Below are 17,573 nucleotides of genomic sequence, written 5' to 3' on the forward strand. Positions count from 1 at the left end.
CTTTCCCGTGGACGGACAAGTTTCTGTATGCCTTTCCCCTGTTTCCGCTCATACGTCGGACGCTGCAATGGATCCACAGATATCCATGTCGGGTGATCCTGGTGGCTCCGTACTGGGCCAGACAAGTGTGGTTCTCCGATCTAATCCATCTTTCAGCGGCAGAACCAATGAGGTTCCAGAAAAACCCGAACCTTCTGTCTCAAGAGATAGGGGTTGTTTGGCATCACGACCCGGACAGCCTCAGTCTGGCAGCCTGGCTCCTGATTTCTCAGAGTTTGGTACGTTAGAGATTCCAGCGGACTGTCGTCGCATTTTGCAAGCGGCGAGGGCGCTGTCCACGAACGCTTCATATTCATACAAATGGAGGAGATTCTGCATATGGTGCGCAGGTCAACCAGGTTTGGTCCCGGTTAATATCACACCGGAACAGCTTCTACCATACTTGCTACCTCTAGCTCAAAAAGGCCTGTCTGTTTCATCCATAAAAGTGCATCTGGCTGCTATTTCGAGATTTACTCGGAAGAGGCTTTCAACTCCGTTATTTAGTGACCGGCTGATTAAACATTTCCTTGAAGGATTGTTCTGAACCTTTCCTCCCACGAAAAAGTTTCCTCCAATCTGGAGTCTTAACCTGGTTCTGGCAGCGCTAATGAAGGCCCCTTTTGGGCCGATGTCATCGTTGAAATTTTTGTCGTGGAAATTGGCTTTTCTGGTGGCTGTTACTTCGGCTCGACGACTGTCAGAAATACAAACCTTAGTGATCGATCCACCGTACTTAAGGTTTTTCAATAATAAAATTGTGTTGGCTACTAATCCTCATTTCATTCTTAAAGTGCCTATCATGTTCCAGAAGCACTCTTCTATAGTGCTGCCAACGTTTTTTCCAACACCTTCGTCGGTTGCGGAGAAAACTCTCCATACATTGGACGTGAAAAGAGCTTTAAAATTTTACCTCCATCGCACTCAAAACTTCAGAGACACGAGACAACTATTTGTGGTTTATGGCCCTTCGGCTAAAGGTAAACCTATCTCAAAACAAGGACTAGCCCGATGGGTGTCGTCTGCTATTTCCTTTTGTCACTCAAAAGCCGGGAAACTGCTGGAGAAGCGTCCAAGGGCCCATTCGACGAGATCCACTTCTTCGTCGACGGCATTGTGGTCCGGAATTCCACTGTCAGATATCTGTCAGGCAGTTTCCTGGTCGGTACCACACACGTTTACCTGGCATTATTGCCTTGAGCAGCAACATGCTGAGGATACACAGATGGGTCATGCAGTCCTACGGCACCTGTTTCAATAAGGTAAGCCCCAATTAAGGGGTCACATCCTTCGGCTAATGTACTTTTAAGTGTGGTGTTTTCACTGTTAAGATACTATAGTGTGATGATGTGCCATGATAAATGTGCACTATGGTTATTGTGATATTGGTTTGCATACACACCTCCAATGTTGGGGGATACTGCTATACAATCTATTCTAAGCATGTGAATCCATGAAAGATCCAATGCTGGAGAAGGGAATAGTTTACCTGTAACTCCATTTCTCCAGCATTGGTATCTTTCATGGATTCACATGCGCCCGCCAGCCTCCCCTGGCATGCAAATCAGATGTCCCCCCATACTACTTTGGGGGTCGAAGTCTGAGGGAGCCACGGGGGCGGGGCTACTTATACCTCTACGCCCTAGTGGCGCAGGCGTACGTGGCCCAAAACGACATAGATAGGACACAAAAGTGTCAATTTTCCTATGGAAAAGGTCCACATAATTTACCGAGGATTCCCAGCCTGACGACGGGGAATATTCTAAGCATGTGAACCCATGAAAGATACCAATGCTGGAGAAATGGAGTTACAGGTAAGAAACTATTCCCTTCTCCAGTTCTTCTTTCACAGTAGCTCTAATGGCTAGGGGTATTGGTCTTACTTTTTGCACCACTGGAACAGCATTGGTTTTCATGCAAATTCTATGCCTAAAATGTTTTTGATTGCCCGATTCCTCTCGAAAAATGGAGTGTTGGTCAAATTGTTCTGGTGATTTGACATAATCTACGGTGTAAACTGTCTCCTCAGCATTGAGGTTGAGTTTAATTTTGGGTCTTTTTTGATGTGACCAAGTCAAGTAGTGGATATGTCCCTTTGCTGGAAATGTATATTTTTCCTTCCCTTAGACCAGAACCAACCTTCTAGGTCAATGCGTTTTCCGCCATAAGCTACCAGTTTAACAAACTGCTTCACTCAGAACAATATCCTTTCCCAGTTTTGCTTCAAAAATTGACCTGGGCAGCAAGGTATACTTGGCTCCAGAACCAATTACCATGTCAATTTTTATACTACCGATTTCTATAGTTGACATGGGTTTCTCAACGTCGGCGTCCTCATCTTCCACATTGTTTATTTCACTATCAATGACGAAGGTACATTCTGCTAACTATTTGTATTTGTATTTATTTATTTATAACGCGCAAACCAGCAGGCCCGGAGGCATCAGGGCGCAATTTGTAAAAGGTTACAGATATGCAGGTATAACAGAGAATCATTAAACATTTACACATGGGATCCGATATGCAGGTATAACAAAGAATCATTATATACATTTACAAGAGGATCTTATATACATATGTACAGTAGTTTCAGTGCCGATAGGTGATAGTAGCGGTCGGCAAGTCAGGGTAGGTCAGGAAGAAACGCGAAGCCGGCCTTAAAGCTGGTTGAAAAGCCAAGATCTAGTATTGGCTTTGAAGGTATTGAAAGAGTCTTCCGCTCTAATTGAAACAGGGAGGGAGTTCCATAACTTGGAAGCTAAGACGGGGAAACTTGAGCCCCCTGCTTTTTGCAATTTAAATCTGGGGATCGCTAGACAGTGGGATTGGGCTGTTCTTAGAGGTCGGGAGGTAGAGCGGCGCGACAGTCGACTACCAAGGTAGATCGGGGCTTTTGTTGGCTAGGCATTTGTGCGTAAGGGCGAGTGTTTTGAGTGAAATTCTCTGTTTGACAGGTAGCCAATTTAACTTACTTCTGGTTTCTGTGATGTGGTGGTGTCGGGGAATGTTTAAAGCGGCACGAATGGCGTTGTTTTGTGTCGTTTGAAGTCTGTTAAGGTTCTCTTGGCTGGTGCCAAGATAAAGAGCACTGCAGTAATCAATTTTAGCCATAATAAGGGTTCTCGCTCGCGTAACGCTGTTAGGCGTAGTGAGGAATGGTCTGCAAGCTGCGATAAGTTTGCATGTGTATGCAGACGCAGATCTGACAGCATTAGTTTGTCGGGTTAATGAGAGTGTGGCATCAAGGTAGAAACCTAACGTTTTGGTATCTTTAGAGACACGAATGATATTACCATCTATGTTGAATGACTGATAGGACGGCTCTAGTCTGCTCAGGCGTTGTGCAGAGCCCAAGATCAGGAGCTCCGTCTTGTCATCATTCAAGCACAACTGATGTTGGGCCATCCAGGCTTGGATGACCAAGTAGACGTCGTTAAGGGCCTTGGTGTCACCTAGATAATCACCAGTGATGGGGATGAGTATCTGGGTGTCGTCCGCATAGTTAGTATAGGAGACACCCAGATAGTCAAGCACCTCAAAGAGTGGTTTCGTGAAAATGTTATAGAGTGTAGGTGACACACAAGATCCCTGAGGAACGCCACAGTGAATCGGGGAAGGGTCCGCGGCTGCGGATGGGGCAAAGACTCTCATGGATCTGTTGCTCAGGAAAGATTTGATCCAAGCCGCAGCCGAGGAAGAGAAGTTGGCAGCTGAATGGAGGTGCTCGCACAGGATCTGAAACTCTTTGCACAACTCGTCAACACAGTCAATGTTCTCAGCCTTTGTCTTGCAACAGTTAGCAAACTGACCCTTCTTGTTGCACCTTTTGCATAATGCTCTAATACCAGGACATTTCTCACTATTGGCTAGATGATATAAACTATCGCAACGAAAAGATCTTTTTCTTTTGTTCTCATCTTTCCTCTCCTTGAATCTTGTTACTCTTTTCTTTGTCATGTTTTCTCTTCTAACTCCTTGTTTCTTGCTAGTAAAATGTTTCTCCTGCACTGCTAGAACTTCCTCCACTTGTATGTTTTCTTCTCTCTTTATCTCGGTTGCAGTCCTTTTTTCTAACTTCTTTACACATTTGTTGGCATGTTAGGACCTCTTTAGCGACCTTGAGTATCTCATGAATAGTTGGATTGCTTTTTGACCATAAGGCTTCTCTCACTTTTCCATTGTTGCATTCTAACATAAACTGGTCTCGTAGCCTCTCATTGTGGGTAATGCCAAATTCACACGAGGCAGCTAACACTCTCAGAGATGTAATGTATTGCTCTACTGTCTCCCCGATCTCTTGTTTTCTCTTCCTGAAATGGTATCTCTCAAGTATGAGGCTGACAGATTTGTTGTAGTGATTGTCCAACATTCTAATGCATTTATCATATTCTGTGAGATTCTCGGATTATTCATTGGAGATAATGGGAACGTTTTCAAATTGTTCTTGTCTGTAATTGCCTAGACAGTGCATGAGCAAAACGTTTTTCTGCTCACTTGCAAAGTTCAAGACATAGGCTGCGAACACATAGTAATCGAAAACGCTTTTTCCAATGTTTTCAGGGTACACTGGATTCAACCCTTGTATCCAAATATAGTTTGGATGTATTCCTTGTGTGGTCATTAGTTGGACTTGCAGCTGTCTTCCTCCTATCAATAAAATCGATTCTATGTTTCTGGGTTTAATATGTTGCAGCCAGAATTGTCAGGTATCCTTTATGGAGTCTGTTGTCTATTGATTGCTTATGTAGTGGCCGGCTTCCGGTTGTTTCACTTCCTTTATTTATTTATTTTTATGTCCACAATTCACAATGTTCCTCCTTTCTGCTTGTGTTGATATTCACTTATATTTTCCTCTGGTAAAGGAGTGGTTAAAGTTTATGCAAAGTTTTCTGCCCTTCAGGACTTCAAAGCCAAAAGCCCATCAACGGCAGCTTAAACTTGTATAGTTTTCCTTTTTATTTATTATGTGAAGGGTGCAGCGGTGCATTAAAGTTCGCTGCTCTTTCCCTTTTGCAGCATTATTTTGAAGCCAGTTTCCTAGGAAACCAATATGGCGGCACGTCCAGCGACGCTGTAAGGTCCTTTACACTTGGAGCTCGCACTGCTCTAAGGATGCTCGGGTGTGCGCCACGCACTGGGCCCGCAGCAATACCGATCTCGCGCTCACCCCCAAAGTGTCTCTTTCCCCTCGGCTCGCCAGCCAGACAAGAGAAGGCGTGGAGGTGCTCTGCTGCGTGGGGGAACGGCTACGCAGAACGGGGAAGCAGCCGCTGGAGGCTAGACCACCTCAAGAAAGCCGGCAGGATCGCTCGGTCTCAGTCCTCCCACGGTTGATAAGCCGCCTTCGAGGCCCTGTGCTGTACCGGAGAGCAGGTGTGCAGATTGTCACCCTCTGACCGTGTTGCACTGCAGAAGGGTAGCGCTGTGTGCCGGGTCGTGCTGGTAGACGGTCGGCAGGTTTAAAATATGAACGGCTACTCGGTGGACTGCCATTCAGTATCCCATCCTCGTCTCCACTGAAAAGATGCGGGACACAGACTTGGAGGTAAGATTATTTACTGGAGTTTATTCGAGTGCGCACCGGTTCATCAACACAATCTCTTCAACTGCCGTTCTCTCTGATTTTTCTCTTTGTATTCCATACTCCACATTCCACGCTTACCTCAGCACGGAATCTGATGTGTGAAGCATGAAATACTACACTAACTTTACGAAATGGCGCCGTGTTTCTTTCTCCATCGGTCAAGCAAAGGCACCATCATTGTTCTTTCCCACTGGGCAAGAATATTAGAGTGACGAGTAGTGTTAACTCTTTGGCAGAGAAGTAGTTTAATGGACAGCAGGCAAGCACTATTGAATTTGGTGCTCCACGATGGGCAGTGGTGGGTGCCAGATCACAGCATGTTTACTAATTTACAGTGACAAGAGTTCTTTATAATTACAGCTGCACAGGATAAGGACACTGCGCAATGGCTGTTGCCTGGAATCAATACTAAGTTGCATGACTTCCAATTTCATAACAACAGTACTTGAAAACTCAATCAAACACCACCTAGTTTTAAGTTGATAATATGCTGTTTTTTGCCCATTTTCAAAGACTATGTTTTGTACTTCTGGTACTGTGTATTGGGAGCATGGTTTATTTCAGCTATTTTTTTCACTCAATGCTTACTCATTTGCCATTGCTCTCACAATGCAGGCGATCTTACAGAAATTGCAGGTAAGGCCCTTCCCACACCTTTGAGTGTCTTCGACGTTTTTTCCTGTCGTCCGCTCAACAGGATTGTGTGAAAATGGTGCACTGCCAGTGATTGTATCTGTTTCAATAAGGGATACATCATACATGCCATTGTTCACAGCGCCTTTTACTTTTGCATGACATCCTCCATTACTGTATTTCTGTTTAAATAGACGTCCCATTCCATACACCCCAGTAATCACCTAATGCTTTACAAGCTGTTAATAATTGGCAATAGGCTGTACCGTGCAGTGACCTGTAGGGCTTCGGGCTTTTGGAAGCCATTTTGGATGTGATGGCCATCATCATTCTGACCTTTTTTAATGTATTATTTTCTCCACCCTGCCTCAATCTGCAGGTACAACGCCTTCCATTCATGTTTGGGATGCAATGAATAAACAGACCCTCTCCATCCTGCGTTGTTGTCATACCAAAGGTGTCGGACATGTTAATTTTAGTGCAACAGGAAAATTGCTGGCCTCTGTGGGGGTAGATGCAGAACACACTATCACAGTGTGGCGGTGGCAAGAAGGTAAGATGAGATAACTTGCTGTGGTTTATATTCCGTATAGATGAATCCGAACTGTCTAATAAAGCAGCTTTTTCAAACTTTGGCTGTACGTATAACTAACTAAAGGTGGTGTCTGAGGTGTGTGAATGTTAGAACGGCAATGAGAACCTTATCTTAAAATAGAACTTCAGAGGCCTCGTTTATTGCTAAGCCTAATGCGGTAAAGAGTGAAAATACAAAATTACAGGAACCTTTCTAGGATGAAAGGCAGTAACATCTGAGGTAAGATAGGGCATCTGTTTCTGCTTTCTTCCTTACTTTTAATGAGACTGTGTGCATTAGAATGGAAATCCAATCTACCGCTCATGCAATTTGGATACTTTTTTATCTAATTTATCGTAGAAAAAGAGCACGGGTTCCAGAGGAGCTGACGCTGCTTTCCGCAGAAAAGATGTGAACAGAAATGTTGTCATTGGCCATAAAAAAGTAATTGTCATACTGCAAAATCCTGCAGGGAGTAAATAAGTATTCATTGATTCATTCAAGGTTGTGGCAGGGTTGTCACCAAAGATCACTCTGATGTCTTAAGAAGGTTGAAAGGTGTTTATTCTTGCTTATGCGGGAATAGTGGATTTAGTTGAAAAGATGTCAAGATTAGTCTTGGGAAGTTGGCGCTAGGGCTGTCCCTGTCTTACTCATCTCCCTTGGGCTACCCTGTCCCTAGCCCAAGCATCCATACACCTGGCTAGTAGTAGGGCTCCTAACCCCTACTGTCTGACGCTATGAGCTAATCCTGTGATGTTTCCCTAATCTGCCAGCTAGCAGCCTTCCTCTGCATTTTTCCATCTGTCCATCTCCTATCCCCGAGTAGTAACCTGTTGGAAGTTAGAGAATAGTGCCCTGCGCTCGCCCTGTTGGAATCTCTTCCAGTCACGCACAATCTAACTTCGCCTTTCTAATATTCCTCCTCCTCTTCCCTGATCCTCTATTTCAACCTCCTGTCCCTCGGATGTTTCACTCTGCCTTCCTACCTCCACTCAGGGATCTCATTTCACCAAAATGCCAGGGGTAGGGGAAGTTACATCACACAACCCTTGACCTCTGATGACATCACAGGAACTGATGACATTTGACCCTGCCCCCAAGTGACATCACAAGAAGTCCTAGCACACAACCTTTCACCCCTTGACAAAATTGTTAGCGGCAACATTTTTGAATACATCAGAAACATGAGACCACAGACAAAGATGCGATCTCCTGGAGCAATATCATTATTTATGCTCCGGTCGCAGACGCCTATCCTCCATTTACCAGATCTTAAAATATCAGTCTTTGATCCCTGCCCTACCCACCCACCTCTCCACCTGCACATTATGCTATCTTCCAATCTGGATTCCCCTCTATATTCATCGATCACACCAGTCACTCATGTACTGTGAAATCTCAAACTCACGTCTCGCTTAAGCTTGATCAGCCTTAGGGACGCCACAAAACCTAAATTTGGGGAGGGGGCTAATCCTTGACATTTTGGGAGAGGCGATGACTTCAGAGACGGTGGGAGAGGGCCAAACCTATTTGTGGGGGGTCATCTAACTTCTTTACGCATTCTAATGAGACTAATCTAGTGCAGCTTCAATGTTCCAAGCAGTTGAAGGAGAGAGTTAAGTCTGAAATCACCCACATAAGGACTGCTGTGAGACTGAGCTGTCTCCTGTCCCCTCTCTACCCTTCCAATCACTCCCCTGGCATGCAATCGGTTATGTGGGCTGTAAAGTAACTCATGAAAAAAAGTACTATAGATGCAAGTCACCAAAAGTTCACAGGTGCATTTCCCAATGCATTGTGATGTCAGTCCCTGCAATATATGCCAGTACACTATAAAAAACATTTTCATGCTGACTACCCATACATTTCCATGCTGGCTCCACCAACATATGCTAGTATTCCCCTATAAGTCATGTTCGTCTTGAGATGTTTTTTATAGTATCATTACTGACACTAGGCACAAAGCTGGCTCTGTCAATATTTACCAGTACTCCTATGTAAGAACATACTTCCATCAATTTGGCCATTAAAATCGACCTGTCACGGGAGACCACCAGGGGCGCAGAGGGCAATGGCTGCCTGAAGCGTTGCTCCGCATTCCGAGGGGAACAAAACAGATGATTAAGAGCACTTCCCAACTGCAAAATTAAACGTAAAAGGAAGGGATCGCCCCCTGAAACCGCGTGGAGTCATGAAAACAGCCTGGAAAAGGAACTTTAGGAGGTGGAGGGCGAGAATACAGAGGCTACATCCCCCTCCGGGTAGCCGGAAAATGGCTGGTGGACATAGCGACCACTGAAACTGGACCCGGTACAAGAGTGACCTGACCGTAGTGCCATTGTGCGGAAACACCAGAGGGAACGTTGCAGAGCGGAGACTACAGCGGTACCCCCCGGAGTCAGCTAGTCAGTAAGGAAAGTGAGGGTGGCAGCGCAGAGGTGCTCGCTGGTCCACCTGAAAAGGAGCCCCGGTGCGCGGGGAAATCGGGCGAGTGGGAGCGGTACAGGAGCTGCAGCCGGTCCGTGCGCGCAGCACTGAAGCAGTCGGTAAAGAAAGGTAGCGGCACGCATGAGGTCGGCGGACCCGCCCGGGGAGGAGGACTGGAGATGGACATGGAGCGGATAAGAGGGAGCAGCATGGCTTCTGTCTGAGGCTCCGGGGACCAACATGGAGGACGTGGACAGAGGCTCTGGAAGCAGACCTGAGAGAGAGAAGCCCCACGGACAAGTATAAGAAAAGGCAAGAGCGGAGCTGGAGGATTGAGGCGGAGCAGCAGAGGCCAGGTCCGATATAAAGAAGACTGAGCACTCGGTAAGGAGCGGGGGCCAGCGCAGCGGTATCACCTCCCCTATGTAATCAGGTGAGGATTCTCCAAGGGGGCCCCATCTAACAACGAGCAGCCCAAAACTGGACTGGAGAAGAAGGGAAGCAAAGAGGGAGGATTGGTGAAGAGTGGCAAGGCTGGAGACTAAAAGAAACTAAGCAAGGCTTATGGAAATATTAACATTCATGCAGAGAGATCACTATGAAGAGGGGGAGCAGCAGGGGATACCAGATGCAGAAAGACATTAATAGACTGCTGGGAGACAGGACGTGGCCCGGTGCATAAGAAGGGGAGAGAGCTACAGACAAGGACAGGAGAAGTAATACGTGAGGAAAAAGGGCAGGTGCCAAAAATGGGGCGAAAAGATAATTAGGCACCAGCAAGCCTGAAACCAGAGTGAGAAGGAGCAATCTGAGTCTGAAATAGTGAGGAGCTGCAAGGATCTGGTCCAAAGTACGGCAAAGTGAAAAGGCCGGGGACAGTTAGGCCCCAACGTGACTGTAAATAAGCTTGGTGTTTGACCCAACTACGGCAGAGAGTAGTTGGGGAAGCACCGGCCACGATTGAAAAACGGACAGAACATGTGAGATTTTAGGACAAGATCGGAGGACAAGAAGCCTCTCAGCCTAATAGTGAAAGGCAGAAGGGGAAGAGAGGCAAATATATGCAAAGCCCAAGCCAGGAGGGGGGGTACAAAGGCTGCAAAAATACAGACGAGAGCAGCCAGCTGCCTCAACATTTCAATTAGCCGAACCAGCAGTTAAGAGCATGGCTGTAACAAAGGAAGACATTGCGGGAATTCTGGCGGAAATAAAAAGGCCCTGAGGTCGGTCCATATCTGAAATAAGGGGGAAAGTGGCTCGTATTGAAGGAAAAGTTCAAATCTTGAGAACAACCAAGCCAATGTCGATCTAATAGAAATTAAACTCAATGCAAGAATCACGGACATTTAACTGCGAGAGGAGGAAATCACATTGAAAATGGACGAGTTGGAAAACAGGGAGCGGAGATCGAATCTGCAGATTTTGGGTCTGGCGGAGAAGGATGGGGAAACCCCACAACAAGTGGAGCGCAAGGTACAGGATATTATCAACCTCTTATATGGAAGGGGCCCGTGATCTATTGTGGTCAAATTCCTGAGCTACAAGGAGAAGACTGACATTTTGGTCAGAGCCAAACAAAGACAGGAAATTGAATATCAAGGATCCAAAATTCCTTGCTCGAGAGATCCTGATATAAAATATCAGGATCTCTCGAGCATTACCCTGGCGAGGAGGAGGGCTTGTAGACCACTCACCATATGGCTCACAAAACAAAGTCAGATACAGATGGGGATACCCGTTTAACCTCACTTTTGAGTATCGAGGAGAGGACTACAGGGTCACCACTGCCGAGGAAGCCAGCCGGTTCTTAAAGGGGCTGAGAGAGACGAAGGACATGCGAGGTCCGATGGGACCGCAGGAAGCTTCAAGCTCACAAGTGGATGAACAAGGGAGGGGCCCACAGCAGCAAAGGGCGAAAGTGGGAAGGAAATACTTTAAGCTGAACCCGGTGTCTCCAGTGAAACCATCATGAGGAAGATATGAACGCAGAGAAATTATAGGACATGACCTTCAGAGCTTGGGGTATGAAATACTGGAGGAAAGCTGGAAGGCAAGGTAAATTAAGGCTTCCCTTTAGGAATGCGGCTAATAATCTCTGATGGCCCTCGAGTTTGGGAGGGCGTCTCCAATGGGGGACCTAATACAGCCTATTCTGGCTGTGGTTCAGTTTTTTTGGTTCATTCGGTTTATCCAGTTTGTTGTTGTGGGGGCAAATGGGGTTGGGGGATGGAGGAAGGGGGAAATGAGCGGAACAACGTGGAAGATTATGAGATTGAGCCAATTGCGGGGAGGAATTAAGAAAAGCAACAAGGTGCAATGGGAACTGGCATAGGAATGTCGCAACAGGCAGATCAAAGAAGGGGCAGGTCGGTATTGAGGTGGGGGTACCCTTAATGTCAAGGGACTTAATTCCCCTGCCAGGGGAATTCCCTTGTGAGCAGGGAATTTGCTAGGGTAGCATTGGATGTCCTCTTTATTCAGGAAACCAGACACGAATCGGGCTGGAAAATTTGAAGGTGGAGCGGTCACCAGGGGGCAGAAGTATAATACTCAGGGGGGAGTGGGAAGGAATACGAATTGCATTGGTGGGAGTATATACTCCTAATCAGGGCTAGGGGGCTTTCAATGAGGGGGCCCTTGCAGCATTGGGAGGGAATGAGGAGAACCTGGTAGTGATAGGGGGCATTTTAATACCTGGGCAGACCCGTTAATGGATAGACAGCAGACAAAGATCCAAATTAAAGGAGTCCAGCGGGGGGAGACCAGTAGGTTTGCAGCCACCCTACAGGAAGAGGGATTGGTTGATATCTGGAGAGAATGCAACCCAGCGGAAAGGGGTTAAACCTTCAAATCGGAGGTCCATGATACCTTCACACAAATTGATTACCTGTTGGTAAATAAAGAACAGAGAGCCAGGGTACAGGATTCGAGTGTTCCTCCAGTGGGGTGGACTGACCATGATATGGTTGTGGCAAACATAGATGTTGAGGGGATTAGCCACAGAAGTACCAAATGGAAGTGCATTGATTCCTTATGGCTGGATAAGCTCTATGATAGGGAATTCAGGAAAGCAATAGAGGAGTACTTCCAAATTAATAATAATGATGAAGTGGACACTACCACGGTATGGGAAGCAGGCAAAGCAGTCTGGAGAGGCCACCTCATAAGGGAAGGAGCGAGACGAAAAGGGGAACGTAAAATAATTGAAGAGAGGCTGAAAGGGGAAATAATGGGGCTTGAGAAGAAGCTGCACGCCCAAGGGTCATACCATAAAGACCACCTACTGGCCCTAAAAGAAAAGCGGGAGGAGTTGAAAAAACTTGGAAATGGGGAGGCAATAAGAAAGTTGAAATTCCTAAAACAAAAATTTTACGAGAAAGGGGATAAAGCGGATAAGATGCTTGCTTCCAGGCTTCGGTCGCAAAGAACGGAGAGGTGGGTGGAAGGCCTTCGAACGGAGCAGGGGGAATTAACTACAGCGTCAAAAGAAATAGCGAACCAATTTGCCAAATATTATGAAACTCTTTACATGTCTGAGACGGAGCAGGGGGAGAAGGAAATGGGGGAGTATATAGCGAAGGCTGGTCTGACTCATCTATTGGAGGCAGAGCGAGTCCGTTTGGAATCGGACATAACTCCAGTGGAGGTTCTCGAGGCCATAAAGAGATTATCACCAGGGGGGGGGCGCCAGGGGAGGATGGATATGGCATGAGATTTTACGAACATTTTGGAGATAACTTGGCTCCACACCTAGCAAGTCTATTTAACGCCATACGGAAGAAGGGAGTCGTGCCGCAGTCGTGTTCTAAAGCGCGGATAGTAGTTATCCCAAAGGGAGGGAAGGACACCACGTTATGTAAGTCGTATAGGCCGATATCGCTCCTCAACATGAATGCTAAAATGTATACAAGTGTATTGGCCTTGCGAATGGAGGGTATTATGCCACGACTGGTCCACCCAGACCAGGTTGGTTTCATAAAGGGTAGGTAGGGAGCGGAAGACCTTGACATAGTGGAATATACGATGGGTGAGGAGGGGGACCAGGCGCTCCTTATCATGGATTCCGAAAAGGCATTCGATCGAGTGGAATGGAGCTTCCTGTGGGGGTGATGAGGGACACGGGATTCGGGGAGACATTCCTAAGGGGGGGTTCAGGCATTGTATAGGTCTCCGAGGCGGAGGGTTCTGGTGAATAATCAGACATCGGAAGAGATGCGTATGACTAGAGGAATGCCCCATGTCACCTCTCCTATATGCACTCTACATGGAGGCCCTTGGAAACAATATAAGGGAAAATCAGAATATTAGAGGGATAAGGGTGGGGGCAAATGACTACAAACTGGCAATGTTTGCCAATGATATATTACTTCATTTGGCTTATCCACATGAAGACACTCCAAATGTCATCGAAGTTATTCAGGAATTTGGGAAATGGTCTGGTCTTAAAGTGAACGTGGATAAATCCACTCTTTTTTTATACAAAAGCAAGGGTAATGAAGGCAGTAGCAATCCGTTAATAGGGGGAATCCCAATAAACTATAAGACTCTAAGATACCTGGGAATTAATATTGCGAGAACCACAAAGGGACTTTACGAGGCTAATTTTCGACAGCTGGTGAAGGAAGTAAAGAAGGACATGGGCAAGTGGACGCATTTAACCATATCGTGGCTGGGGCAAGTTAATTCCTTAAAGATGGCGGTGCTCCTGAAATTATTGTATCTATATCAAATGCTCCCTATCACTATCCCAAAAGGGCATTTCGTGGAAATAAAGGGGATGATTAACAGGTTTGTCTGGCAGGGCAAAAAGCAAAGAATAGCATATGAAGTCCTGGCCCAGCCGAAAGAGAAAGGGGGAGTGAGTCTACCTGACATGTATGAGTACTAACGAGCCTCCCAGTTCAGGGCGCTAGTGCCTCATTTCAGAGAGGAGAACCAAAAACAATGGGTGGCGATTGAGAAATGTTTCCCGAGCAGCATCATTAATCATTTTGCTATGGGTACCCTTCTCAGGCTTTGGTGGAATAAGACAGAAATGAAACGGCTCACAACATGGCCGTTGCCAATGAGTTGTATATGGGTTCCACCGATTCGGGATGACGTAAGAGATCTGTTAAGGTTCTAAATTGGTATGAGGCAGGGTTGCTAAGGAGTGGCCAAATGGTAAAGCAGGCGGGATGTACATCGATACAAGAGCTGGAGGCCGGCCTGCAAATAGGCCCACTTGACGTATTTAAATTTCTGCAACTGAAAGGGGTCCTGTTGGCAGTGAAATGGAGGGAACAACTGAAGAGGGATCTCACCCCCTGGAAAAGATCTTGAGTGAGTGTGTCAAGATGAAGGGTCTCATCCTCTGGGTTATATGCAACCTTGATGGAAGCAAAGGGTACTAAAGTAGAGGGTCCGAGAAAGAGATGGGGGGAAAAGACATGGGGGTGCCGATCTCTGACTCCTTGTGGTCTCGAATTTGCACGGCAGCGCATAAGACATCTATCTCAGTGCAATATAAAATGCACGGATTGAAGTTGCTGCACAGATGGCAATAAAACCCTAAAAGTCTTTCCCAGATGTTTTCCCAAACAAGTCCAACATGCTAGAGGGGTTCTAATGTAGAAGCAAATTATTGGCACATGTGGTGGTCTTGCCCTAAGTCACAAACCTATTGGAGGGAAGTCCTGGGCTGGATTAGAAAAGTGGAAGGGGTCTCAAGAAACTGTGAACCCAGATTGGTCCTGGAAGCGCATGGTAATCGATGGGAGAGGGTACCGCATATGGTGCATTTTTTACTCTTGGCTGCATGAGCTGGCATAGCAATAGGGTGGAAATCGGAAACTCTCCCGACGTAGCAGATGTGGACTAAAAAGGCCAAAGAACTCTACGAGATGGAGAATTTAACAGCTCAACTCCACGACATGGCCTCCACCAGAGAGATGGAATGGGCCCCGTTCAATGAAGCCTACAAATAATTGATGAAAAGAGGGTTTGTTGATGTTTTCTTTTTGTGATTGTCCAAAATGGCATGGACCGATTCCAATTGTTCCTTGGTTAGAAATGGGATATGGGGGGCGTATGGGGGAGACCGTTTATTTGGGGAATGCGAGATCTGTTATTGATGAGATATTGTTTTACTGTGAAGTTTAACACAAAATGACAATAAAATCAAATAAAAAAAAAAGTGACCTGTCACAATAGGAAAGCATTTCCAAACTAGTTCCAATGTAAGCCAGCCTGGACCCATAAGAACACTTATAATCCTTGCTTCTTCATAGATGCTCTGTTAATAAAAAGTCATGCTACAGTAAGAAATACACAAGCCGCTACACCAAAACATCAGTGTAGCGATGTAATACTACTCTATCATGCTTGCTTTATTAAAGATGCCAAGTAATAAATGTCACACACACACACTCCCATTCCTGCTCACTCACCCACTATTACCTCACCTATAAACCTCTCACGTCCACTTGCACTGCATTCTCCACTCAGGAACACAAACCAGAACTTTCAAATACACACTATCGCATTCCTATTCATTCACCCACTACTCACTGACCCATGCACCTTCTCTTGTGCCCACTCACACTTCATTATAACATTCATACTCATCAACCCACCAATCACTCACTTGTACACCTTCTTTTACATCCACTCTCACTGCATTATGTACACAGGCACATAACCACCCACACACCCAGAACATTCAAACACACACACTATCACATTTCTTCATTCACCCACCACTCACTGACTCGTAGAACATAATTACACCTGACCTGCACTTCAGACGTGCAAAATACACATCACATTTAAAAATAAAATAAAAGCCTTCTTACCTGCTTCTTCAGCTTCGTTCGTCTCCCCAGGCCACCTTCCGCTCCTTCATGCTGCTTACAAACAGGAACCGTTCCTGTATATGAGCCGCGAGAAACACATAGGAGAAGGGGTTGGAGCTGAACGTGACATGTGACACAGGCCACATGTCACGATCAGCAAGGCTTTCACAAGGTGTGGTGAGGACCAGGGCAAGAAACCTGGTGATGCCCCCTTATGATGTTTTGCACTGGGCCAGCGGAAGCACCACTATAAACAGGAGATGCAAGAAATCTCGCCTTGAGTTTGTGTGTAGGAACCCAAAAATGGTATATTCCTACAACTGCAAAGTTGGGTTTTCTACTGAAGAAAGGTTTATTCCAGACTAACCTTTGTATCATATGCATAATTATATAAATAGGATGCCACGACGGTGTGTGATGCATGATGCCGCATTAAGGATCGTCCAGCCCCTGTGTGAACATTAAAACACACATCATGCACAGTAATTGATAGATGATGTCCATTGAAGGCTGGTGCACGTTTGTACGGGAGGGGCTTAAATGTTGGTGCCAATCATGCAGGATCGACGGAGCAGAGTAGGCGGGGCCAATCCAAACAAGGGGTGCTTGAAAGGGTTTCTCACTCTCAAGAAAATCTTTGAAACATTGGGTTAAAGTGGTGCATTTTACAGCACTTCTTTGAAAAATTGGGTAGAAAGCCATACAGTTAGCAATTGTTTTTGTGTGGTAGCACATGGAAAAACCTAATAGTTGCAGGTCAGCAACCGTGCACAGGGACATTTTCCAATACATTTCATGCTGCCTTTGCCCACCACATATGCAAGTATAAAAATATATTCATGCTGGCTGTTCCCATGTACGTCCATGCAGGTTTCACCAATATATGCCAGTATTACGATATAAAGATTCCCAGCCAGTACAAAGCCATGCCACAGAAACTATGTCCAGGTGGGCTGTGCACCATAAGTATTATTACTGGCTAGGCTGGCATATGATCAATGTGGTCCAGTTTAACCACGTAGCAACACTTATGTTTGCTTTACCCTTGATGCATGGACTTGTATGTCAAGTGTAAAGCAAAAGAAGCATTGGCAATGCCAACAGTTTGGACTTCCGTGTAGGCATGTTAAAGGTACTTCTGCATTGGTATCAACTACCTGTTGATGGTAGCAGGTGCAAAATGGTTTGAGTACCTGAGCATCTAGTAACGGTGCCGGGCAAATGCCTAACTAATACTTATGTACAAGCCAAAACATTTGGCTTTGCCAATGCTTTGTTTTAACAAGACCTCAGTGAAGGACATGCATAGTCTTTTTAAATAGGGTGGCTGAAGGCAAACCTGGTTAAGACATTTTTATTACAGCAGTGGCGTTTTTAGAACTCCCATTAATGTATTAACTCTCAGAAGACTCCTTTGAGAAAGCACTGGCAGGCACTTCAGTGCAGTTTGATCGTAGGCTTCATTAAAGTTAGTACAAAG

At 45.8% G+C, this 17,573-nt stretch overlaps 1 protein-coding gene across 3 annotated transcripts in view; it reads left to right on the forward strand.

Annotated features, from left to right (window-relative positions):
- The window catches only part of EML6 (EMAP like 6), a 3,038,586-nt gene that overhangs the window by 2,539,802 nt on the left and 481,211 nt on the right, over positions 1-17,573 (forward strand). For 2 of the 3 annotated variants that reach the window (XM_069608236.1, XM_069608237.1), the window contains exons 31-32: positions 6,239-6,259; positions 6,636-6,809. In XM_069608236.1, coding sequence (XP_069464337.1) covers positions 6,239-6,259; positions 6,636-6,809 — 195 coding nt within the window. The remainder of the gene's footprint in view (positions 1-6,238; positions 6,260-6,635; positions 6,810-17,573) is intronic. The other variant, XM_069608238.1, reaches the window with a different exon arrangement.

Source organism: Ambystoma mexicanum, chromosome 4q (assembly GCF_040938575.1).
Source record: "Ambystoma mexicanum isolate Mex_15411 chromosome 4q, UKY_AmexF1_1, whole genome shotgun sequence".
Lineage (NCBI taxonomy): Eukaryota > Metazoa > Chordata > Amphibia > Caudata > Ambystomatidae > Ambystoma > Ambystoma mexicanum.